General features: G+C 42.3%; 1 protein-coding gene across 8 annotated transcripts in view; it reads right to left on the bottom strand.

The window, feature by feature from the left end:
• The window catches only part of smarca4 (SWI/SNF related, matrix associated, actin dependent regulator of chromatin, subfamily a, member 4), a 103084-nt gene that overhangs the window by 5170 nt on the left and 71156 nt on the right, over positions 1-26758 (bottom strand). For 3 of the 8 annotated variants that reach the window (XM_062974064.1, XM_062974066.1, XM_062974065.1), the window contains exons 24-30: positions 24343-24389; positions 21004-21170; positions 19147-19310; positions 15896-16123; positions 15586-15684; positions 15064-15141; positions 10680-10907 (exon numbers count right to left, since the gene is read on the bottom strand). In XM_062974064.1, the coding sequence (XP_062830134.1) occupies positions 10680-10907; positions 15064-15141; positions 15586-15684; positions 15896-16123; positions 19147-19310; positions 21004-21170; positions 24343-24389 (1011 nt within the window). The remainder of the gene's footprint in view (positions 1-10679; positions 10908-15063; positions 15142-15585; positions 15685-15895; positions 16124-19146; positions 19311-21003; positions 21171-24342; positions 24390-26758) is intronic. The other 5 variants (XM_062974070.1, XM_062974071.1, XM_062974068.1 and 2 more) reach the window with 3 other exon arrangements.

Raw genomic sequence — 26758 nt, 5'->3', positions numbered from 1 at the left:
TCCAACCTGTCTTAACACAGTGAGGAATGGAATGTCTACATGGGCTGCTTCCCACGAATGACCATCTTGGTTTAACCAGTTATGGACCATGGAAAGCTGCATCTCTATGGGTGGAGAGGAAAGCTGGTTCTCTTACCAAGGAGCTTTTCTTCTCGTGTTAAACAGGGCCGGCAGACAGGGACTCTAGAGCAAAGTCATCTGGAGAAACAATGCAGACCAAGGCCTGGAGGTGCCCCTTCCTGCCAGCTCAAGTTGCAAACTCTTCCAAAGCTGCAAAGAAATCTGCGGCTCCTAACCACCAGTTAACAGTAAAGATAAATGTTTCAGAGTGAACAATGAGAGAGGAAAAGAAGCAGGCGAACTGCAGGCCATGGATAACAGAAGTAGAAAAAGTCACAAATTACACTGTTTGTTCTTCCATCTTTTTCTTTAGGCATACATGGTTTGAGACTTTCAGCATCCAGAGTAATCCAAGGTTACTATTCTGATACTTCCAGTGTAACAGCAGCAAAATTGTGGAAGGGTTCTTAGGAGAAGAATGGCCTGTCAACATGGTTGTAGTCAGCACTGCTTACACAGCCCCTACATTGCAGTTTTCATTAGGAAAGACAGACCCTACAGTCTAAATTTACAATCTAAATTTTGAAAGTGGGAAATTGGCATATTAAGCAAAGGGAAAAAATGAAAAAAATCAGGGGATGACTGTGATCAGTAATAATTGTGTACCTGCTATCTGTCTAAAGAAGATACAAAACAGACTGAATTCTATGTCAATCATCAAATCTTAGAGTATCTATGCAGGAGGGATATACTAGTCTTGTTGCTACCTGTAGTCATTTGTATTTGCTCCTTCTCTCACATACACACCACATTGTCATCAGAGAAGAAGATCAACAAAATATCCCTCTGGTAGAATCAGTGTAGGAATTAATAGACTTACTTTTAATTTCTGGCTGGCAATATCAGTTTTTAGACATTTTTAGCTTCCTATCAAATTGTAGGATTTCACGTGACAGTGTGTTTCACATTTTCCCCTAAGGCCTGCTTCTACATGCTACACTCCTATCATCAAAGTATTTCTCATCACACATTTGCACAAATTGTCCTTCTACTTTGGCTGAAACATTAAGATGGGGCAGAGAGAAAAACTTCATTCCACTATTGAGGTGCACTTTCCACTATGTCTAACTTCTCTTTATGCAAGGAATAGACAGGGGGTGTTAAACTGAATCAAAACTGGTAGCACTGGATATTATTTAAAGGGAACTGTGACTAGACAGGTGGTTTGCAAATCTAATAGGCTATGAATAGTTCAATAATCTCACTAACATGAGATTTACTTCTGGTTCAATATTTTAACAACAAAAATGATGTTCAGATCTGCACTTAAAAATGCAAACAAGAGATAGATGAAGGATAGAAGATAGTGAACTACCATATTGGAGCTAGGAAAAAGGGGTCTGTTCTGGGCACAGGTAGGAAAAGAACTGGTAAGAAAAAATGGCTATGGATAGTAAGCCAGCCAATTAACATTTTGAAAGTCCTGTGTTTCCTTCCTGTCTCTGGGCAAGTGATAGAAACCTAATTGTCACTGAGACTTCTTTTCACCAACTCAGAGAAGCAATATTTTCTAGAAAGCTTACTTCCCTTGAATAAAATGTCAATAGGACTACAACCGCAGTAAGCTGTCTAGAGAAGGACTTCTTAATCTTCTTTAGTCCAATTTTTTTTTCATGATCCTGGGTTTATAACTATATAGAACAGATGTAAAAATCAAATATTTACCAATACCAAATCGACATTTGCAAGGCTTGCTAAAACAGGCTGATTTTCCTTTTTATGAAGTACAGTTGAAGCATCTGCTGCAGAGTCTACTGTAAACACTGCACACACATTCATGTAAATGTCTAAAACAGCCACTAGGTGATGTTCAGAAAAATATTCAGGACCCCAACACTGAGCTGGATATTATTTGGGGTCAGGACCCTCAGTTGGAGCCTCCGGTGGCCTAGGGGATAAAAGCCTTGTGACTTGAAGGTTGGGTTGCTGACCTGAAGGCTGCCAGGTTCGAATCCCACCCGGGGAGAGCGTGGATGAACTCCCTCTATCAGCTCCAGCTCCATGCGGGGTCATGAGAGAAGCCTCCCACAAAGATGGTAAAACATCAAAACATCCTGGGCAACGTCCTTGCAGACAGCCAATTCTCTCACTCCAGAAGCAACTCTAGTTGCTCCTGACACTGGGGGGGGGGGGGAACCCTCAGTTTAAGAAAGAGTGGTCTACAGAAATTCTACAAAAGCATAACCAAAGGACAACTCATTCATCTTTTATTATGTGTCTACTCTGAACAAAGGTGCTTTCATGATGCTTGATAATATCTTTTATCTTCTAGAAATGATTCTAAAGAATGCTGCACACCATTAAGCATCAAGAAAATATTAAATGGGAATGCATTTTGGAAAAAAATATCCATTTTGTTTTATTACAAGATAGACCATGAGCTAAAGGACACAAGGACATATTTTCCTGGTATCTTTTATAAGATGCAAGAGGAAGGGGCAAAATTCAAGCATCAAATGCTTTTTAGTTTGAACATTCAGTCCATGCAATCTTCAGCTTAAAGATTCAGAGATATCAGGACTAAGAAAAATGTCTGCCTTCAGAGAACCAACAGCTCCTTAAAATACACACAACTGGGCTCAACAGACCTATATGAAAAGTTCTAACAGTATCACAAGGAATAATACACCTCTGCCATTTTGGAGGGCTGGAAAGGTGGGCCAGAGCTTGCCTTCAGCTTAAGTAGAAGCACAAACACAGCTCCATACATATACCCATGCACTCCTCTACACTCACAAAATCTCCAGCAGTGTGAAGCTAGTGCATGCAGAGATACTGCCTCCCCATTTACACTCCATCTTTATTGAGGGTTGAAAGCTACACAGGAAGCTACACACTCTGGCCCCTTCACTTGCAAAACCACAGGGGTTTCTCCTCTTTCCTCTTTGCCCTCCTTACATTTTGCTTTCAAGCATAAATGCATACTAACATACAACCAGATACTGGGATTATTACATCACAAATTAGGGCCTCTGCGAGGAGAAGATGGGGTGATGGCGACAGGGGACAGGGAAAAGGCAGACCTTCTTTGCCTCGGTCTTCTCACAAAAAGAAAGCCATCTTCAACCTCAGCAACATGAAATGGACGAAGGATTTGGGGAAATCCAACCCCAAATAGGGAAACAAGTTGTCCAGGAACACCTGGCCACTCTAAACGAATTCAAGTCGCCAGGGCCAGATCAGCTACATCCAAGAGTATTGAAGGAACTAGCGGAAGTTATTTCAGAACCACTGGCGATCATATTTGAGAGTTCTTGGAGAACGGGAGAAGTCCCAGCAGATTGGAGGAGGGCAAATGTGGTCCCTATCTTCAAGAAGGGAAAAAAGAACGATCCAAACAATTACCGTCCGGTCAGCCTCACGTCGATACCAGGCAAGATTCTGGAAAAGATCATTAAGGAAGTGGTCTGCAAACACTTAGAAACAGATGCAGTCATTGCTAATAGTCAACACGGATTTACCAAAAACAAGTCATGCCAGACTAATCTGATCTCTTTTTTCGACAGAGTTACGAGTTGGGTCGATACAGGGAATGCCGTAGATGTAGCGTACCTGGATTTCAGTAAGGCCTTCGACAAAGTCCCTCACAACCTTCTGGCAAACAAACTAGTAAAATGTGGGCTAGACAAAACTACGGTTAGGTGGATCTGTAATTGGCTAAGCGAACGAACCCAAAGGGTGCTCACCAATGCATCGTCTTCAGCTTGGAAAGAAGTCACGAGTGGAGTGCCGCAGGGTTCTGTCCTGGGCCCGGTTCTGTTCAACATCTTTATTAATGACTTAGATGAAGGGTTAGAAGGCACGATCATCAAGTTTGCAGATGACACCAAACTGGGAGGGATAGCCAACACTCCAGAAGAAAGGAGCAGAATTCAAAACGATCTTGACAGACTAGAGAGATGGGCCGAAACTAACAAAATGAAGTTCAACAGGGACAAATGCAAGATACTTCACTTCGGCAGAAAAAATGGAAATCAAAGATACAGAATGGGGGACACCTGGCTAGACAGCAGTACATGTGAAAAAGATCTTGGAGTCCTTGTGGACAACAAGTTAAACATGAGCCAGCAATGTGATGCGGCTGCTAAGAAAGCCAATGGGATTTTGGCCTGCATCAATAGGGGAATAGTGTCTAGATCCAGGGAAGTCATGCTCCCCCTCTATTCTGACTTGGTCAGACCACACCTGGAATACTGTGTCCAATTTTGGGCACCACAGTTGAAGGGAGATGTTGACAAGCTGGAGAGCGTCCAGAGGAGGGCAACTAAAATGATCAAAGGTCTGGAGAACAAGCCCTATGAGGAGAGGCTTAAAGAACTGGGCATGTTTAGCCTGCAGAAGAGAAGGCTGAGAGGAGACATGATAGCCATGTACAAATATGTGAGGGGAAACCATAGGGAGGAGGGAGCAAGCTTGTTTTCTGCTGCCCTGCAGACTAGGACACGGAACAATGGCTTCAAACTACAGGAAAGGAGATTCCACCTGAACATCAGGAAGAACTTCCTCACTGTGAGGGCTGTTCGGCAATGGAACTCTCTCCCCCAGACTGTGGTGGAGGCTCCTTCTTTGGAGGCTTTTAAACAGAGGCTGGATGGCCATCTGTCGGGGGTGCTTTGAATGCGATTTCCTGCTTCTTGGCAGGGGGTTGGACTAGATGGCCCATGAGGTCTCTTCCAACTCTACTATTCTATGATTCTATGTGGAAACCAATCTTTATAAATAGATGTTGTAGGCATAACAGTATCAGCTGCTCAGAACCAAGAACCAAGTCATCATGTCTTACCCAAATTTTGGTTAATTTTGGTAAGAAGGAATAATCAGGATGTGTATATAAATCTTTTAATTGAAATAGGCTAGTCTTCTGAAAGCAAAAGACTAGCCTATTAAACTATCTTGATTATTCTTTTTACAGTTTGGTCTTTTGAAGAATACTAGCACTCACTGTCTTTGGTTCCTTGCTCCACAAAAATACAGAAAGGCCATCTTTAATCATACTCTGAGAACATTGTCAGAAGACAGCACCCACATCTCTCACTCAGAACTGATACCAATATTAAATGATGAGGAAGCTACTTATTTTTGTTTTTGCCAGCTCAGTCATAGCCATTCCAAAAGAAGAACTATCTGTGTGTGTGTGTGTGGGTGGTGGGGGGGGGGGGGCAATTAGAAACTGATTAAATACATACCCAGAAGAAATGTAGTGGGATGTGCAGAATATTAGATGAGACAAAAGATGTTCCTTTTCTGTGCTATACTCTTAGGAGAGAACATGAAATAACTTAGCTACTTTGAGCTACTTTGAGCATGGAAACAAGACAAATAAATGAAGTGACAATGATAGCAATGACACTCATCAGAAATGCTACTCTGGTTCTAGAAGATGGGGGACTTACACTTTCAAAGAGTATGGGTATAAAATGTTAATAGCTGTAAGAAATTAAACAAGGAATGGGTTTTACATAGCTTCAAAGTTATATAAAACTAACTTCTCTCACACTGGAATTCCCAATGACTTAGCCACTCATGGGATATTTTGTAGAATGGGCTTTAAAACTTTGCTAGGGAACACAACCATGGTAATCTCTTTCCCTACCATTTTGCCAACAAATCCACTAACAGATTACAAAGTGTCCGGAGTCTTACCTTCATTTCATGACAAGGATTCTTTCTTTCCCATGACTAAGGGTGGGATGGGGAACAAAGTGCAGGAAATCCCACACCCAATGAGTTAAACACAGCATCTTAGATCCAACCCACTGTGATGTACTTACACTGGATTATAGGAGGGCAGAAAGCTGGTGGCATCAAGAATATCTGAAACACTTCCCACTATTCCCCACTCCTAATGATACGGTAACTCCCCACGGCATGGTCTCCCACTGCTGCTGCCATGACCCAAAGAATTGGCCTTGGGAAATAAGGCAAAGCAAGCAAGAGAGTAACTGACATAGCCTAAGCTGCCCATGTTTTGTGGGGAGGAGGTTGGGCTGATGGTCACTAAGCAGGGCTTCTTGTTATCAGCTGGTGACAGCAACATGGGGAACAGGGCAATAGTGCATCTATGCTTGTACAGGGAAATATTAATGCCAGCTTGAACAAGTTTTCAAATCAGCCCCCCTCTTTCACAATATGGGCTTGCCTCAATATAAGCCTCAACAGAACCTGGATCATCATCTCCAGTACAGTCACAATTCTCTTAGGTCCACAAAAACCATCAGGATGAGTTCCCCCATCAAAATAGGCACAAGTTTCAACCGTTACATGAAGAAGATTTCCGTTCACACTGTAATGTGGTCACCTTCTTGAACTGCATATCAGGATAGTAGGCATCTGATGCATGAGCTTAATCCAGGCCAGTTTAGGCCTAACTTTACCTGCTAAGGGTTCACACACTATAGTGAAGTTTAGTTGTTTACCATGTACTAAACACACACACAATTGTACAGAGACAGGTAACACCTGTAAATGGTTTCCTTACTGCAAAAAGATTGTGTCAGTTTGAGGCGAAGCTTCATTTATATTTCTAGCAAAATATTTAATATATGCACACAAGTAAAGTAGTAAAATGTTTAGTTCCTAACTCATCTGCTATTTTAGTGGAGGAAATTGCACATTTCCAAGTGCTTCCAGATTCTTCATCAGCTTTACCTATTAGAGAAAAAAGTGGCTCTTTTCTCCAAAAGCTTATAAAACAATTTATCTTCACAGTGCAACAAATAATCTTGCTATTGTTTGAAATCTTTAGAAGAGAAAATTAGATCTGTTAGGAAAGAATAAAAGAAGTGATCTACAGTAAAAGAGCAAAGGCCATAATAACCTTGCTTGGCAGGTAATTCCAATTTCTTTCTTTAAGGCAGTGGTTCTCAAACTGTGGGTTCCCAGATGTTTTGGCCTTCAACTCCCAGAAATCCTAACTGCTGGTAAACTGGCTGGGATTTCTGGAAGCTGGAGGCCAAAACACCTGGGGACCCACAGGGTGAGAACCATTGCTTTAAGGGAACAAACGTTATTCATTATTCTTTGCTAATACATCTAATTTCCGAGATATTTTGTGCAGAAGCAAGATGATCAGGTTATTTTCCCCCTGCCACCCCTAGATGTGGTGTAAAACAGAAAACATGATCTTACCTTCTTTTTTCTACTCGTTAGACGGGCAGTGGTCCAGACATGGGGCACGTTCCCTACTCAGCCAGTAAGGGGCAGATGTTGAAGCCAGTGTCTCTGGACTAAATTGGACTGGACTAAGACAGTTCCTTCTCTTCCTTTGAACAACCAGCCAGTCCTATTCTATTTTTGGAGACTCCATTCAATAAATCTACCACAATCAACAGACCAAACTAATACAGGCAAGTACTGGATTATGGTGCATTAAATGATATTATTTATGTTCTGTGATCTCCTTGTTGTTGGGCAGTATGTTTTGATCACTCTGTGATCCGAACATCCCAAAGCACTCAAATAATCTTATCTTACAATTTTTAGACTTGTAATTTTCTATAAGACGAGACAGCACCACCACCATAACTTTTGTGCACTGTCCTTATTTTTCCCATCTGTAGACAAATGATGGCCTCTCCTCATACTGGTAGGACATACCCAGGTAAGATATGATCAGGGATGCCCACTTTCGTTTCCCAAGCATGAGACTATCAGAGTTCCCATATAAATTGGAATGCTATTTTTTTTTGAAGTTAATATTGGAAATTAATATTCGGCAATATTTGGAGCCACTCAAATAAATCTCCTAAGAAGAAAACAGTTGGATCCTATTTCAGTGGTGTATGGACCTGCTGAGATGTTTTATTTGTGTCCCAGATCAGGACTTTTGAGAATACCATCCCTAGTTTTTGAAATCACTATTCTTACTGTAAGTATCTTGATAAAATATCCAGAGTAAATTGGCCAAACCAAGAGGAGAATTCGGTAGTGTAATTTGTTTTGTGCCATGTCAGGTAAATGACTCTTGCATTTGGGAAGTTTATGCTAAATGGCAGCAAACTCCCAATGTGTTCATTTATTTAGGAGATTTTTATCCCGCCTTTCTCCAGGTAGATTCAAGGCGGCTCACATCGTCTTAAAATATACATCATAACATAAAACCAAAGCTAAAAACTGTTTTATATGTTTTTGATGTTTTATATGTTGCATATGTTTTATGAACCCACGTGAGCCTTAAGATCCTCTGGGGAGGCCCTTCTCTCGCTTCCACCTCTGTCTCAAGCACGGTTGATGGGGACGAGGGAGAGGGCCTTCTCGGTGTGGCCCCTCAGCTCTGGAACTCTCTCCCCAGAGAGATCAGACTGGCACCTTGCAGAAGGTGGACAATGCCTTTGAGTGAATAGTCCCACCAGTGAATAGTGATCTACCAGATACTCAGTTTGCTTACAATTCTTACTGCACTTCATCACTGCTCCTCACCTTTATAGGTTTTCAGTGTTTTAATGAGACCATTCTCCACCCTTACCCCTGATCGCTCCTACACTACCCAGGAGCCCTATTCAGAGTTCTACACAAGTTCACCCTCTGTAAATGCAGTACTTTATCTCTAGGTTTTAAAGTATTTTGATGTGTCTTATGTTGTTTTATATTGTATTGTTACATTGTTTTTAACTCATGGATTGTGTTTTTAACCTATGTTACTGCTGGGCTTGTCCCCATGTGAGCTGCCCCGAGTCCCTTCGGGGAGATGGAGGCGGGATATAAAAATAAAGTTGTAGTTGTTTTTATTGTTGTTGTTGTTATTATTATTATTTTATACTGTGTTCACTTTTATGTTGTTTTTAGGCACCTTGTGCCATCTGTAAGCTGCCCCAAGTCCCTTCTGGGAGATGGTGGTAGGATATAAGAATAAGGTTGTTGTTGTTGCTATTATATTATTAAAAACAAATGTTCCAAGAAGGATCCATAGCCATCATCCATTTTATTAACAAGAATATGTCTTGATCCAACTTGTGATCTACTTGTGCTTCTTCAAGTGGACTGAATATAAGACTTTGTACCCTACGTATGTACTACAGAGCTTCAATTCTCTTCCCAAAATGACCACTTCAGAAAGACAAGTTAAAAAAATCTTTGAAGCTGACATGCAAGATAGGAAATCTTTCACAACAAAGCTCTACCACTGGCACTTCCAAGGAGAAGTTGCTTTGTACTGAATCAGACTGCTTGTGGGCATAGTCCAGAAACATTTACTCTGAGAAGCAGCTTTCCCAAAGTCTCAAGGAAGATCTTTTTAAAGAAAATCTTGTTTCCGACATGACAGATGAAACAACACAAAAATGTTGACATTGTTGCAATTTATGAATACCATATAGTTTCTTAAAGACAGATATCAAAGCACTGGGGGCTCCCTTCTTTGAGAAAACAATTTGCTGTGATTCACAAACAGGAAAAGAAAGGAGCTCTCTCAGAAAATATCAGAATTTGCAATGGTAGATTTAATGAATCTCTGAACTAAAATAAATCAGTACAAGCTGCAAACTTCAAGTCCTTAAAGGATGTTTCTGTTAGTGGATATAATTTAGTAACTATATCTATACACGCTATGGATCTTCATACCAGCAACTTCATCTTTCTGTGCCCTGGTTTAGAGGACTGTCTGTCTCCCTTGGGCAATACACAAGAGTCTATGATAAGAAATGCAGCAGCTTCATGTTTTTTAGGTTTCATGATTAAGGGAAGCTTTGGGAGGGACAGACCAATGATGAGCAGACTCCCCTAAGAAGATGTAAATAATGTCTGGAAACCATAGTTGGAGATACCACTGGACAGAGGAATGGGATGCAGAAAGTTGGAAACTACATTTCAAAATAAGTCTCCCTGGTTCTAGTTTTGCATATTGATTGCATTTTTAGCAAAACTTCTAGGATGGCTGAGCAAAGATACATATCCTGTGCCACAAAGTTTTGCGACCTGAATCACCACTCTCTTCTAACCCAAGACCTGGGCTAGTCTACAAAGAAAATGTATCCTAACTAACACATTGCCTCATAGCAGACACATGACTAGATTCCAGAAGGAAGAGGGATGCCTCCTAACTTAGCTGAGAGCTAGCAACTTCTCTTCCCTCCCTTTCCAGCCAAGTCTGCCTCCTACTGGCTAAAGAATATCAGGATCACTGCCCAGTAACAGGTAGGATGAAATTTTTGCTTGGACAGGAAGAAGAGGTGCATAGCAAGTAGGCTTTCTGCATCTGAAATGTCTGACATCTGTCAAGGAGATCAATTGAATTTAAGTTTAGCGACATGGTTCCACACAGTTCAGTAGCCAATACCCAACAGAAGTTCTGCATGGTGAAACAGTTGCCTAGTTTTTTAAAACTCTGTAGAATTTAAATGAAAAAAAACCCCTATCAGATTATACATTTAATAGCTATGCATCATGTTTCTAGTCATTTTTTAATAACCTATTGTTCCCAAATTTGTAATTTGTTAAGCATCATCTTGGCTAATCATCAAAACTTCTGATATTGGGTACCCTCTGAACATACAGACACACAGACAAACACAGACACAAATAGAAATAAAAAATTAGAAAATCATTGGAGAACGATGCTGTACCATGTATACCTTGAGCCACTGCTTCTCAGTCAGCGAGTCGCTATAGTCCACTTCCTTACGGTGACGTGAACCTCGCCCAAACATTTTCTCTTCCTCTTCTTCACATGTAAGTCTTTCCACCTCAGCATCATCTTTAATGATCCAAGATGGCAATTCATCCTCTTCCATTAGACGTGGCTTTCGCTTTGGATTGCGGGCTTCTTCGCGCCTGCGATCCAAGTCCATACGCTGTAAGAACAGTCTTTGGTGAAGGTACATAATAAGGCTGCACAGACCTTGCACTTAAAGAACTTTGCTTGGGGGTAATGTGGCTCTGCACGTAAAAACATCAAAGTTGCTTGCAGTTGAGTTATCTGAGTCTAAATTACAGAGTTTCCCAGCACATGAAGCTCATCAAATGCATATGTAAATAAAACTGAATTAGCAATATATTGACCTATTGGGAAACAGCTAGTAACAAAAGCCAAGTACAAAGTCTTAAGGTTTTGAAAATAGAAGACTCTGAAGCAACCTTTCCAGTAGAGACTGGAAGGGTTGCCAAACAGTAATCGAGAAAAACTGCTAGTCTGTTTGGTGCCTTCAAGACACCTGTCAACTTACAATGAGCTCATCAAGCAAAAGAAGAAAATGAGAGATAACAATTAGTTTGTATAACTGGCTGCCACTGGTTCATGGTGTTATCACAGTAGAAGTTGAGTGATATTTCTGCTCAATATTAGCAAGGCCTGTTATAAGAAAAAGGGTGGGACATGCTATCAAAAGCAAACAGAGTCCATCCATATTTCTTGCGTATGATCCCAGTGAATCTTTCCCAGACTGTGAAAAAATATAAGATGGAGTACAAATGTTGTGTGCCCCTACTGAGCACTACAACAGGGATGGGGACTCTTGTATGGAACCCTTTACCAAGCGCATCAGAGCAGCCCTTAGTGTAAGTGGGTCCTTGGCTGAAGGGTTATGTTAGACCTCTGGTAGTTACCCGGCTTAACTCCACATAGGCTTTCTGTTGTTATTTCAGCCATGGAAGTCCTCTGATTGCCACAACATGGGGAGAGAAGATGTGTGCACAGAAGTGTCAACTCAATCTCATAGAGTTTCATTTGCCCTGGACCCTCTCCAGTAGGAGTGATGCTCTGAGCTGAATAGGCTTCAGAAACACTACTTGAGGAGCACAGCTCAGTTGGGAGCCAGCTTTTATTTCTCACGAAGGGGAGCAAAGCAGTGATTGATCACAGTGGTGGCAAAATACGGAACTCCAGTCCCAAACATCTGGAGAGCACCAGGCAGTCCATTCCTAGCCAAGGGCATGAGGGCTGGACACAGTCCTTAAAGATGCTTGCACATATAACTCATATCAGAAGTTAACAAGGTCTACATTATGGATTGAGCTCTATCCATAAGAGCTCAGTTTCCCTACAAATATTTATCAAAGGAAATGCCAACACTGAGGCAAACCCATTGCTTGCATCACTGAGACCTGGTTGGATGAGCTGGGCGGGGTAAATCTCACCCAGCTGTGTCCTTCGGGTTTTGGGGTGCAACAGCAGGCCAGATCTGGGGGATGGGGAGGCGGGCTCGCGGTGGTCTTTCGGCAGTCCATCTCCCTGGTCAGATGTGCCATCCCGCAATCTACAGGTTTTTAGTGTGTACATCTTAGGGTGGGTGCCCAGGACAGTCTGGGGATTCTGCTAGTGTACCGTCCACCCTGCGACACTGCAGTTTCCCACTTGTGCGCCAGCTGCGACCATACCTTGTGAAGTCTGATCTGTCCATGGTGGTCCATGCCTTAGTTACCTCTAGGTTGGATTATTACCAACGCACTCTACGTGGGGCTGCCTTTGAAAATGGCCCGGAAACTCCAACTAGTTCAGCGGGCGGCAGCCAGGCTCCTAACAGGAGCGAATTACAGGGAGCGGTCTACTCCCCTGTTTAAGAAGCTCCACTGGCTGCTGTTTATTTTCCAGACCCAATTCAAGGTGCAGGTGTTGACCTACAAAGCCCTGAACGGTTTGGGACCCACTTATCTTTCTGACCGAATCTCCCCCTATGAACCCCCCTCCTCTCGCTTCCGCCTCCGTCACAAGTGCAGTTGGTGGGGACGAGGGAGAGGGCCTTCTCCGTGGCGGCCCCCCGGCTCTGGAATGTGCTACCCAGGGAAATTAGGCAAGCTGCCACCTTGGAAGTATTCAGGAAGAGCCTGAAAATCTGGCTCTTCACACAGGCTTTTGAATAAGTACCGCCCACTGTACGCTGAACCCTTATACTAGCGGTTACTTCTGACCAGTTGTACCTGTTGGTTAACTCCTCGACATAGCCACAGTTCACCCCAGTTTAAGGTTCTTCCCATGACCTTATAGCACCTTAACTTCCTTCATGTTTACAAGTTTCACTCAGTGCACTTTGCCAAGCTCATTTAATGATTTTATTGCTGTGTTTTATCATGTGTCTTACAATGATTGTGATTTTATTTTATGCCTTTTAATTTTATTTGTATGTTTTTTGTATTTGATATCACTGTATGCTTGTTTTATATCTGTGAGCCGCCCCGAGTCCCTTTGGGGAGATGGTGGCGGGGTACAAAAATAAAATAATAATAATAATAATTAGTTGTCTCACTATTATTAGTCACATAGAGAGCATTGTCCACACATGTACTATAGACAATGCAGATAAAAGGTAAAGGTAAAGTCTAGTCATGTCTAACTTCTGGGGGTTGGTGCTCATCTCCATTTCTAAGCCAAAGAGCCAACATTGTCCGTAGACACTTACAAGGTCATGTGGCCGACATGATTGCATGGAGCGCCATTACCTTCCCGCTAGAATGGTATCTATTGTTTTCAAACTGCTAGGTTGGCAGAAGCTGTCACTAACAGTGGGAGCTCACCCCGCTCCCCGAATTCAACCCACCAAATTTTCAGTCAGCAAGTTCAGCAGCTTAGCGGCTTAGCTCGCTGCGCCACCGGGGGCTCCTCGACAATACAGATAGAGCAGTGGTTCCCAAACTTATTTGGCCTACTGCCCCCTTTCCAGAAAAAATATTACTCAGCGCCCAATGGGAATTAATTTTTTAAAATTTTAATAGCAATTAAACAGAAATATATATGTATTAATGTTTCTACCTTTTTTGTAAAATATAGTAAAGAAAAGTGTAAATTAGAAATATTGAAGTTTGAAATTATGAAACTATTTTTTGAACTCAGAACTCAGAATTCCTTGCCCCCAAATGCACCTGTGGCCATCACCGCCCCTCTGGATCACTGCAGCACCCACCAGGGGCGGTAGCACCCACTTTGGGAATCACTGAGATAGAGGGTGCTTTCTCTAGAAGCTGTCAATTTATGCTTCACATTCTTTCCTGTATACACAGCTGCAAGGGAAAGAGGAAGTGAGCCTCCCTTTACCCGTCATCACCTCCATCTCTAATCATCTCTAGCTACTGCTGATACAAGTTTACATACACTTTTGTCCTCCCCATCTTTTTCTAACTTCCTTTCCATACTCTAAAGAAGAAAAACTAAACATAATTATGAAGAAGGAAAGAAAAAAGAGAAATCCAGACATTTCCCTAGTTAAAGCTAGCAGTCCTGTCATGGTGACAGGCTCTGTGGAAACAAGAAAGATAAAGGAAATAGGTTAACAAAACAATATAAGGGCTCTGATTTTTTTTGTCTGTTCTGTACTATTGTTTCCTAGAAAAACAAACGGTGTTCAAACAACTAGGAGGGTTAGCAGGACCCCTCAGAGGAATGAATCTGGCCTAGAAGCAAACAGCTGCAAGGTACTGTTGACTCTTCAGACAAAAAAGAAAATCAGACAAAAATCTTTGCTTAGCATTTTAGTTTAATGGCCTTTACCTGAATGTTTTCACTAAGGCACTTAGCTCCTCACTTCTCCCAAGGTTTTTCTGTACCATTTCTGCAGCGTGAGGCCTAGGCCAGCAGTCCTTCTCTCCACTCCAATACATACCACAACACAACAGATGTGTGGCAAACAATTCTCAACTAAATTTTAAATAATCTTGCGATCAATGCATAGAGGAGTGTGATTCCTGGGGGGGCGGGGGGAGGTTTGCAACGCAAGATGTTTCCTCCAGTACTACCAGCTGAAGATATTTTCCACCAGTAAAGATCATGACATATTTTTCAGGGTCATGTCACACTTACTACATGGTAACAAACCTGGAGCCCTTGTTCACGATGTATGGGAGCTTCCCTCCACCTATCTCTCTTCCTCTTACATGTTTTTCTATTGGTAAGAGGCTCCATGCTCTGATTTTCAGACCCAGATGCACATTTTTACTTAATATTGTTTTAGAATATTTTTAGATTAGTTTGAATTCAGGAAAATAAATCTGCTGTGATTGATATACAAGAAGGATTCTCACCATAAAAAGATCAAACTCTTCCTCATTTCGAGCAATCATCTGGTTTACTGTTTCGTCATCAGGAACTTCATCTTCCTCCTGTAAGATTTCAAGATTCCCCTGTTTATCTCGTGTGGGCAAAGGCACAATCTGGTGGCTCACGTGCTTGAGAGTGCAATGATAATTGGAACAGCTACGGATTACAACATCTTAATGTTGAGATGTTTTTAACTTGTAAGTTTTTTTAATGTGTTTGTGATTTTATTGTATGTATCAAATTGTGCCTTTGTGCAAGGCTGCTCTGAGTCCCCTGTGGGGTGAGAAGGGCAGGATATAAATGTGATAAATGAATAAATAAATTGGAGCTCGAGATCAAATGTAGTTTTACCATTTCATGTCTGATTTGGCTACTCATGTGAAAATGAGTAAGGTGGTCTCAGTGGACAGTTATCCACATGGCAGAAACTCACCATCCAAGCTGACAGTCTGAAACAATAAGGCTAAGGGTCTGGACAGGCGCGGTGACTGAATTACCCCTCTCACCTTTAAAGGTGGCTCCTCCAAGTCGGAGTTGAGGCACAGGGTTGAGGCAGTGTGGGGAAAGCTTGCGCTGCCACTGCCGCTGCCCGTGCTGTATCTGGTCTGTGGATAGATAGAGGGCTTCAGTCTCCAGGGCTGCCAAACCCAACACCTTTTACTGACACTCAAATTCACTTTCTGGGATGACAAGAGTTCATACCATTTCCTTCCAGCCCACAGTCTCTTGCATCAGTGTCACACAGGGCAAGGAGCCAGGCATTCATCGGCAACACACCGGAGGAGGAGGAGAAAGCAAACCTCCACTGTCTCTTACCTCGTCCTGTTCCTCATGTTCTAAGATTGCCTGAAGGAAAGCTCTTCTTTCATGGCTGGAGGATTTCTGATCGAACATGCCAGCCTGGATAACCTTCTGGTCTACATTCAGCTTATACTTGGCTGCAGCAAGGATCTTTTCTTCCACACTGTTCACAGTACAGAGGCGCAGCACACGGACTTCATTTTGCTGCCCAATCCGATGAGCACGATCCTGGGCTTGCAAGTCCTGAGAAAGAGGCAAAAAACACAAATGCTTTCAATTGTTCATAGAACAATCAGGACTGAATTTAAATGTGCCTTTGCTTTTAAAGATAGCATGTAGAAAGGATTGGGCTGGCTGGACTTTAGTAGATTAAGTTTTCCTGGATGGATATTCACCATTGCTGGATTTCTGACTTAGGGTGCATCCACACTGTAGAATTAATGTAGCTTGACACCACTTTAATTACCATGACTCAAAACTATGGAATTTTGGGAGTTGCAGTCATAGGTTTAGTCTTTTCTGCTCAAGAGTGCTGATGTCGCAGCATAAATAAAGATATAAATCTTTATTTATTTCCCACTTTTCTCCCACGAAGGGACCATAGCAGCTTCCAACCTATTAGAATACAATCAAATAAAATAGAAAATCAACAACAATTAAACACACAAATCTAAAACACAACAGGCAATCAATGAAACACAAATAAGCAACTCCCAAGATCCCATAGCACTGAGCTATGGCAGTTAAAAATGGTATTTGACTGTATTAATTCCACATTGCAGATGCACCCTTAGGGATTTTGTGACTGGTGTTAGGAGGCAGCAATTTCAGAAAGGAAGTCTCCTGGCACTAAGGTGTCTGAGGGTGAAAGCTGTTTTAACTATTAGTCTACAGGCTTTTCAGAACCAGCATCCACTCTGTATTCAAACATGGCTTTAGGGATCCATTTTTAAAGTGGGCTCCAAACATTTGTGTCATAGTAATGCTGTTAAAACGAACTTAGGTCAGTTTGCAAACCAGTAGGGATGTGTGCGATATATGTTTATTTTGTGCGTTCGTTTCATTTCGACCATTCGTCTACACAAAATTAATGATGACATTTTCGTAGAAAAAGACAGTCAACACGAAAATGAAAGCCACACAGTACTTGCTTTCATTTTCCTTTTGTTTCAGCTCCATAACAATAAACAGGTACTGACAGAGGGCTGCTTTCCCATTACAGCTGATTTGTACCCAAGGGTGTTAATATTAATATTAGTAACAATAGTTATTCTGGGACCCTAAGCTGAGTCTGAGAGAGGGCTGCTACCCCATGACATCTGATGTGTACTAATGGATGATGATGATAATAATAATAATAATAATATGTTTTACATGTTTTGATATGGTCAAAAGTGACTAATCAATAAAGAATTGTTGTTGTTGTTGTTACTCATAATAATAATAATAGCAATAGTTATTCTGGGACCCTAAGCTTAGTCTGAGAGAAGTCTACTTCCCCATGACAGCTGATGTGTTCCAATGGGTATTAATAATAATATTATTAATAACAATAGTACTCTGTGGAAGACCCAAACATTTTAAAAGTTGGTAGGCTAAAAGGGGTCGAAATGCCCTCCATGTGTGGTGATTTCCACCCCTCTAGCGCAAAAACCAAGCCGGGGGGGGGGGGGGAGCCTTGGAAGCCCTCCCATTACAGCCAGTGGTCTGAAATTTTGGGGTTTTTTTTGTAAGCCAAATGAAAATTCTATTCATATAGGCGCCCCATTTTTGGAAATGGGGACAAATACAAAACTGATACAAAACGAATGAAACTAAACAAAACGAACAGCGATTCCATACAAATGCACACCACTACAAACCAGCTGCATGTACTAATTTACTAGATGAAAGTAAACATCCCTCTTTGGAGGCTTTTAAACATAGGCTTGATGGCCATCTGTCAGGGATACTTTGATTGTGCTTTTCCTGCATGGCAGGGATTGGACTGGATGGCCCATGTGGTCTCTTCCACCTCTATCATTCTATGATCCTATCCTGAGATCAATTTTAAATGGCAAATGTCTTATCATAGCTATACTACAAGTCATTGAGCAATTTAGAAGCTATCACAATTGTTAGTTCATTCCACTTTTCCTCCATTGTGCTTAATGATATCGATGAGATCCTATTATCTCCTGACTCCCAGTCCAACATTTCAGTCATTTGCCCTGTTTTTGGACTGGATATTCCAGGCCTCCTCAAGAAACCCATGCACTGTATAGATTAGTGTGTTCCACTGTTATAAGAGAAAAAAAATCTAAGGATGCAGCTGATTTTATAGCAGATAAACTATATTTACTAAGAGCTTACAAATCACACTAGATGCCCCCTAGGTTCTCTGGGCGCAATTCCCCATTGTGAGGTGTTGCTTTAATTAGCAAGTTTACCTAGTTTCATGCAGAGATCATTTAAGTTTTGTTTGTAATTAAAGTCAGAGTTTTAATTAACAATTAAAGGGCAAGTTAATATTTATAAGAAAAGGTGGGTGACCATCCATAAAAAATGTAAAAAATATGCCTGCTGTAATTCCGATTTCTCTTGATCAAGGATAAGAAACATGCCATGGTCTACAAGTGAACTCAGCCCTTGACAGCATAGCCAATGACCAGATTTATGGGAACGACTGTCTGAAGAAACTAGTGGGCACCAGATTTCTTAGCCAACTGGTGATTTCTCCACATGTTCCCCAGGGATGCTGAAGATCTGTGCTTGAGGGAAGACAGAGCTCAGGCAAAGAGAGTTCATACCACCAACTCCTGAAGGCTGAGATAATTCTTCTCTATTTAATAACAACCTATCATGGATGCCTGAGAAAAAAGGAAACATCTAAAAGCATGTAATAAATTACTATGGAAAGAAAAAAAATCATCCTATCACTGATGGGAGCCAAACTGTAGCAAGCACTTGATGTTGAGTATTAGATAAACTATCAGCCCATGTCATATTTTTTTTCAATAAGGGCCACAACAAACATTTTCTCAATCAGTGCCACAAAAAATCGCAGCAACAGGCCTAAAAACCAATATATCAAGATTAGTTTTTGTTGGGCTGTGTAATCAATTAATCTTGACCAATCAGAGCAAGAAACACAAATAACCTTTTGTATTAACACAATAAATATGAATACTGCTATTTTACCATTATCTCCCCACACTCAACTTCCACCTTAATGTTTGGTTTCAAAATGATTATTTCTGAAACTCAGTAAAATATTTATTTGTTACCTGGTGAGGATTCCAGTCACTGTCAAAAATGATCACAGTATCAGCAGACTGCAAGTTTAGTCCTAAGCCACCTGCTCGAGTGCTCAGCAGAAAAATGAAATATTCAGAGCCCGGCTCATTGAAGGTTTTCAGCAGCATGCCACGATCTTCTGCTTTAGTGGTCCCTTAAAAAGTCCAGAGAAAATAGAATTTTCCTTTTTGCTACAAATATTTTATTTGCATGTCAACTACAGAGGATATCCCAAAGTCTGTTAGCATCAGTTCACAAGGGAAATGAATAAGTGGGAAACAAAGCTTGATCTTGCCTCAGAACCAACACTGGAGAGATAACTGGAGAGAATTGGGCTTGTGCCACTCGGTGAGAAACAAGTCCACAGTGAAGAATGTAAAAGTAAATATATGAAAAAAGATAGTCCTAGCATGCTTGAAGAGTGACACGTAAGATGTACATGCACTAAAACAATTATTGTTAAGAAGCAACATATCTAGCTAAACATCTGAAACAGGTGGAGCCCCTAGTGGCGTAGTGGATTAAAGCCTTGTGACTTGAAGGTTGGGTTGCTGATCTGAAAGCTGCCAGGTTTGAATCCCACCCGGGGAGAGCGCAGATGAGCTCCCTCTATCAGCTCCAGCTCCATGCAGGGGAACAGGCTGCCTGTGGAATCAACAGTATTGTTTTCATGATAAAAGGATAAACTGGGGATCGAACCCTATATTACTTGAAGGATGGAGGGGGAAAGCATGGAATTGTGTAGTTAACCAAGAAACGTAAGTCACCGAAACAGTCTGGCTTCCATTCTGAAATCCGAACAAGAAATTATACTGTGATCAGAGGCTATTGTTTTTTTAAATGAATGCACCCTTCAAATATAATGATACATTTGTGCGGCAATGTATGTTGTCAGAGGAGACAGGACTGCTGAAAGGTTTCCAAGAGAATACCCCAAAAGTATCAACCTGATACAGGAAAAATTCCCACAGAATACATCTGAGGCCTCAATGTAGCCTCACCGAAGAAACATATTCTCTCAATCTCTTCTCCCATATACAGAATAAGGTATCAATCAATACTGTTTCTAAAAACAACAGCCACAAATCCATAGTGGACATGGGCTTCTAATGAAATAGCAGAAAGTCTTGAAGCAATTAAGCCTTCCAAATACTACACTACCCACCCTCCATCACCATCATCAAAATAGGGGACCAAGGAGCAGATTTGTGTTGCCTACAAGCACTAAATAACTTTGGGAATCACTTGGCTGGATCAGTAAAAACTACTCTTACTGTCCCTTTGTTGAACATGTGGAATCACAGCCAGGCCTTCCCAAGGCAAGCCTTTCTTTGATTTCCCTCTGCCATCCGTCATCTACTAATTTGCTCTCCCCAGTTTTTAACACGAGACACCATTCTTCCTTTTCAGTGAAGTGGTAAGAGGCCTGTAGGAAAAATCACTTGCAAACTTGTAGAGGAGGCCATAAAAGAGACTGATTGAAATGCATGGAGGCCAACAAGGAAAGAGGAGAAGACCAACCGCATCTACATTACAGTACAATAAGAAGCAATCAGGACAAGGGTGTGGGGTTTTAGTAGACAGCGTGATGAAGCAGCCCAAAAGCCGATGCAGTTCTAGGCTGTATCAGCAGGATTATAGCGCCCAGGCAAAAGAAAGTAATAGTTTCATTTTATTCCATCTTCAGGAAATTAGCATGATTAGCTTGGAGAAGGGAAGTCTGAAATGTGATGCCATCTTTAAATGAACCATCTTTAAATATCCAAAGGTATATTATATGAAAGATTGAGTGCATTTGAGTATAAGCCAATTAAGTACAATGTTGTAAGCCTTAATATCAAACTCACCATCTAGCCTGAGGTATTTGAAGCCACGGTAAGCAAAATAGTCTTCCATTATGGTCATGAGGGAGGTCATCTGACAAAACAGTAGCACCTTGTGGTTGGTGGCTCGTAACTTGGGAAGAATCCGGTCCAGGAGTTCAAACTTTCCTGAAGCACGGTACAGGTCAAGTCTGGATTGGGCATGAGGAGGAAAACCATAGTTTTCAAACATTCCATCTTGTTGGTCACCTTTTCACACTGACCTATCTGCTGCTCTGACATTTTGTCACAAAAGTCATGTATGTGTTTAGTGAATTATGGGACAAATTCTGAGATAGATAGGTAAAGCCTACTGGATCTTCTTGTTATGAATGAACAAGGTAGGAAGAGAATATAACTAACACTTCATCTAAGGTTTGCAAGGAAAAGCTGGAAACCCCCCGGTGATTTGCCCATTATTTTATTAATTTATTTATTACAGTATTTCTACCCCACCCTTCTCACCCAATAGGGGACTCAGGGCGGCTTACAGTATGAACAAACATATAAAAATTACAATAACATTTCATTCAGTTAAAAAAATTGGTTACATTATAACAATCATAAAATATACATATAAATATACATTTAGGAGTGTAGCGAGTCCAAACCGGGTCTGTCATTGTGTCCTGAGGCATATAGTTTTAGCTGATGCTGCTATTATTGTTCAAAGGCCTGGTCCCACAGCCAAGTCTTAACTCTTTTACGGAAGGATAGGAGAGAGGGAGCCTGTCTGATTTCACTTGGGAGGGCGTTCCATAAGTGGGGAGCCACCACTGAAAAGGCCCTGTCTCTTGTCCCTGCCAGCTGCACCTGTGAGGCTGGCGGGACCGAAAGCAGGGCCTCCCCTGAAGACCTTATGGCGGGAGATGTTACCAGGTGAGAGTATAGCGGAATCAGTAGCGTCCAGTTAACACCATGTGCAAAAGACTCAGGCCAGGCAGAGGAAATGAAATGAACAAAGGAAACTTTACTCTTGCTTGTAGAGTTGAAATACAAAACAGTTCTGCAATCATACAATGTCCATGTAGTTGCATAAGATCAATAACTAATCAATCAGCATCAATATATACAGCATAGCATATTAAATCAGCTACTTGACCGTAGCTATTAGAGAGCCTTCTTTTTCCTGTGCTCTCCCAGCAAGCTCAAATCCCAACTGACAATTTCAGCCACCTGCCAGAAACAGATACATTGTCTTAGGCGTGGTTTAGCTCTCTGCAAAGCTGAGCTCTTTTGCAGAGATCTGCAAATATCTTTGCAAGGATTTCTTTACACACACACATAGCAATTTGGCACAATAGGAGACACATTCAGACAAGTAAGCTCGGCCAGAACTGTTTAGAGCTTTATAGGCTAAAGCCAGCACTTCTAATTGTGCTTGGTAGCTAATCGGCAGCCAGTGGAGCTGGCATAACAGAGGAGTAATACACTCCAGATCAGAGCGACTTTGTCTACAAAGAACCGAGCAAATGCTTCACAGCGGGCTGCCGAGTTATCAGGGATCCCCCCCTTGTGTGGTGGGATTTAACAACCCTCTGACAACATGGAACAGCGCCGCCAGACGGTTCTTTGCAGACACAATGTTGGCCGCAAGGTGGGCTTTCCTTGCGGCTTTAATTGCCGCGGCATATGTCCTAAGATAGGAACATAGCCGTGTTCGGTCTGATTAGCTGTGCTCTGATCACCACACACACTCTAGTTCCCTCTTCTTTCCCTTCATTGCTGCCAGCTCCTCAGTGAACCAAGGGCCTGGTTTAGCTCAGTTACTCGAGAGGGGGCATTCTGCAGCAATCATGTCTGTTGCCCTACTAATCTCCCCATTCTAGAGAGAGACCAGAGCATCGACAGGATCACCTACAGAGAAGGCGGGAAAATCCCCAAGAGCTGTCAGGAATCCTTCTGGATCCATAAGCCTCCTGGGGCGCACCATTTTAATAGTTCCTCCACCCCTGCAGATGTTAGGGGGCATGGTAAGTCTAAACCTGATCAGGTGATGGTCAGACCATGGCAACAGAGCGGTGGTCAGCTACTCCACACTGCCACCTTTCTCCTATCCTTGACAGAAGACCAAGTCCAGTGTGTGTCCAGCACTGTGAGTAGGGCCTGTTGCTTAATTGGGACAGCCCCATGGTTGTCATGGAGGCCATGAAGTCCTGAGCCGCACCTGAAAGATTGGTCTCGGCATGGACATTGAAGTTCCACAGCACTATAGGCCACTGGGACTCCAACACCAGGCCCAAGACCACCTCGGCTAGCTCAGGCAGGGAGACTGTAGTGCAGTGGGGTGGATGGTACACTAACAGAATCCCTAATCTGTCCCGGTCTCCTACCCTCAGGTGAACACCTTCGAACATGGTTGACTGCAGGACTGGGCACCTGGTCAGGGGGATGGAATCCTTATAGACCACTGCAACCCCACCTCCCCACTCTCTAGATCTTGGTTGGTGCTGTATGGAGTAGCCTGGCGTAAAACTGGGTAAAATTAACCCCTCCCGTCTTGTCCAGCCAGGTCTCTGTTATACATGCCAGGTCTACATGTTCATCCAAGAGAAGATCTTGGATGAAATATGTCTTCCCATTTACAGACCTGGCACTGAACAGCACCACATTTAATCTGGAGGGACCACCATCCTGGTTACCCAGATTAACTGTGTCAGGAGACTGTTTTGGAACTATTAATGTCCTTTCCGAAACCCTAGGCTGAATTAAATGATTAGGTCTCCCTTTCCTGTACCTCCCCCTCCCAGACACCACCTCTATAGGGGCTCCCCACCCACGGGAACAACCCCTCCCCTATTACGCTGTCCTCTCCCTATCGCTTCCTCTGGTCCAAAGTTATTTGATTTCCTAATTTTCCATTAACAGTTGGCATCCTTTCCCACCCATTCCCTTCCCCCACCCTGCAGTCCCCATAACCCTCCAGCCTCCCCCACCCCCCTCCAACAATACAAAGTGCAAATGCAGTTGTAAAGTGCAAAGGGTGCAGGAGCAGCATGGGTACAGGGATCTAAGCTAATTAAAGTGCGAGGCAGGCTATGGGTATTATAATGGGTGAGTTAATTCAGTATGATTTTATAAAGTGCCAGGCAGGACCAATTAAAATAAGTTAAAACTTACATTCATTATTTTGTAATGAATGCACCCCATTAGTATGGTTTGCATACTCTGATAAAGTAATTCCAAAAGATTACAGAACAGGGCTCTAACACAGCAAGAATCTGGAGGCGTACAATACAAATTTCCTGCTACATCATGCAAGTCAGCATTCAATTGTCAGAGATTACCAAGAAAAGTCTGTAGCCCAACATGTGGCCAACTTACCCTTGCACAATGCCTCCAGTGAAGCCTAAGTGCTCAGAAAAGGATTCCTGCAACAAATATATGAAAACAAGTATAAAGATGAACTAACCAGATCAAGTGCTACAATTGTAAATATTATTTGTCAGGAGGGACTACACTATAGAATTGCTTTGGAAACAAATGCAGTAACACTGCAACATACAATCATAATTAATGTAGTATATATCATGTTCCATAAAAACTGCCTTAAATCCGTCCATTAAGTACCTAAATAGTTAAACCAGCTTCTCAAATTATGCAGTGAACCAAGATTGTGGGGCAGGGAAAGGGAAAGACCTGGAAGCTCTGGCAATAGCAGCTGGGTATTCCTTTCATCCCAGAACAGATTTTGAGAAGAATTATTATTATCATCTTCATTTATATCTTGACTTTCTGCCCAAGGCTAACAATCCCACACTTAATCAAGTTTAAAAAGTGCAATACAAAAGTTAAAAAAAACAATTAAATAGTTACAGTGTGGTAAAAACAGATTAAAATCCAACAAATACATTTAAAATAGCCTTTAAACCTCACTGCCCCCTCCACAATCCCATCCCCATCTCCCCAAAGCCTGCCTCTTATCCTTCCCCAAATGCCTGCTGGCAGAAGAAGGTTTTGACCTGCCTGCGGAAGTACCAGTCTAGAGATAGGCCTGTGATTTTCAGAGATCATATGCCAGGAAGACCATAAAAACACAAGGAAGCTGCTAAGTGAAGTTGCTGGACCAACTTGCTGCTGGGCCAACTTCTATCCACACTGACAGAAGTGTTTCAGAGAGAAGTGTTTTTCAGCTCCACCTAGAGATGCCAGGTCTTGAACCTGGGATCTTCCACATGCAAAGCGTGTCTACTACATTCCTACCAAAGTATTCCTTATGTACACTTGTCTCAAATTATACTTTTTTATGGATAGCAACAGGACCAATATACATGCAACAAAGCTGTCCAGTAGATAGGTGGGGGTGTAAGATACCAGAGCTCAGAGTGAATTCACTTCACTTCACTTTATTTCTTAATTAGTCGCTCTCCACCAGTGCTCCGAGCGACTTACAATTTAAAATATCATTCCACCATATAAAAACATTCAACATAAAAACATTCAACAGTGACTATTTGGCAAATTAGATCCGATTTACTTAAATGCACAACCAAACAGCCAAGTCTTGAGCGCTTTTACAAAAGGTCGCAACTCCGACATTGCTCTAACATATGGAGGCGATGAGTTCCACAGAATTGGAGCATAGGTCGAAAAGGCTCTACGCCTTGTAGCTTCCAGGTATACCTCCCTAGGGCCCAGTATGTATAGGAGATTTTCCTGGGAGGATTGAGGTGACCACTGATGAAAAAAAGGAATGAGGCGGTCCCTAAGATATAATGGTCCTTGGCCATTTCGAGCTCTAAATGTCAAGATCAGTATCTTGTAAGAGATCTGATGTTCTATTGGTAGCCAATGCAGTTGTTTCAGAATCGGTGTAATATGGGATCTTATAGATGATCCCGCTAGCAGCCTTGGACCATTTGGATCTTCTGGGTTTTTGTCTTTGGAAGGCCGGCATATAAGGCATTACAATAATCCAACCTAGTGGTGACTGTTGCATGGATTACCGTTGCCAATGCTTCTGTCGAAATGTAGGATGCCAATTTCCTTGCCTGGCAAAGATGAAAAAAGGCCTGCTTACTTATGGCAGTGATCTGGGCCTCCATTGTCAGCGATGATTCCAACACAACCCCAAGGCTTTAACAGTAGCAGACATAACCAGAACTTCCCCATCAAAATCAGGCAGTGACTGGATTAACTCTGGTGGCTGGCCGGGCCAGAGTATCTCAGTTTTTGCGGGATTCACTTTTAGTCTACTCGCTCGCAGCCAACTCATCATTGCTTCCAAACACAGCTTAAAGCTCTCAGGAATCATGGTTGTCCCAGGTTCGAGACGCAAGAGTAGCTGAGTATCATCTGCATACTGGTAGCACTCTATGCCAAAGCTCCGCACTAGTCCAGCAAGTGGTGGGACGTAGGGCGAAAGGATAGCACCCTGGGGAACTCCACAGCAAAGGCAGGAGCTGTCAGAGCTTTGGCCTAACCACTCCACCCTCTGTCTCCGGTCCTGGAGAAACGAATTGAACCATTTAAAAGCTAAACCTCGTACACCAGACATAGCCAATCAATGGATCAGTCCATTGGTCCACATGGTCCATCGTGTCGAATGCAGCGGTAAGGTCCAAGAGTACCAATAGCGCTGATCCGCCCCGGTCTAACTGACGACGAATTTCGTCAGTAATAGCTACCAAGACGGTCTCTGTCCCATGACCTGAACGAAAGCCTGATTGAAAGGGGTCTAAGCCAGCAGTCTCATCTAAGAATTGCTGTAGTTGTTCCGCCACTGTCCGTTCAATCACCT

Source organism: Anolis carolinensis, chromosome 2 (genome assembly GCF_035594765.1).
Source record: "Anolis carolinensis isolate JA03-04 chromosome 2, rAnoCar3.1.pri, whole genome shotgun sequence".
Classification (NCBI taxonomy): domain Eukaryota; kingdom Metazoa; phylum Chordata; class Lepidosauria; order Squamata; family Dactyloidae; genus Anolis; species Anolis carolinensis.
Note: the sequence above shows the minus strand (reverse complement) of the source record. Positions and strands in the feature narration are given on the sequence as shown.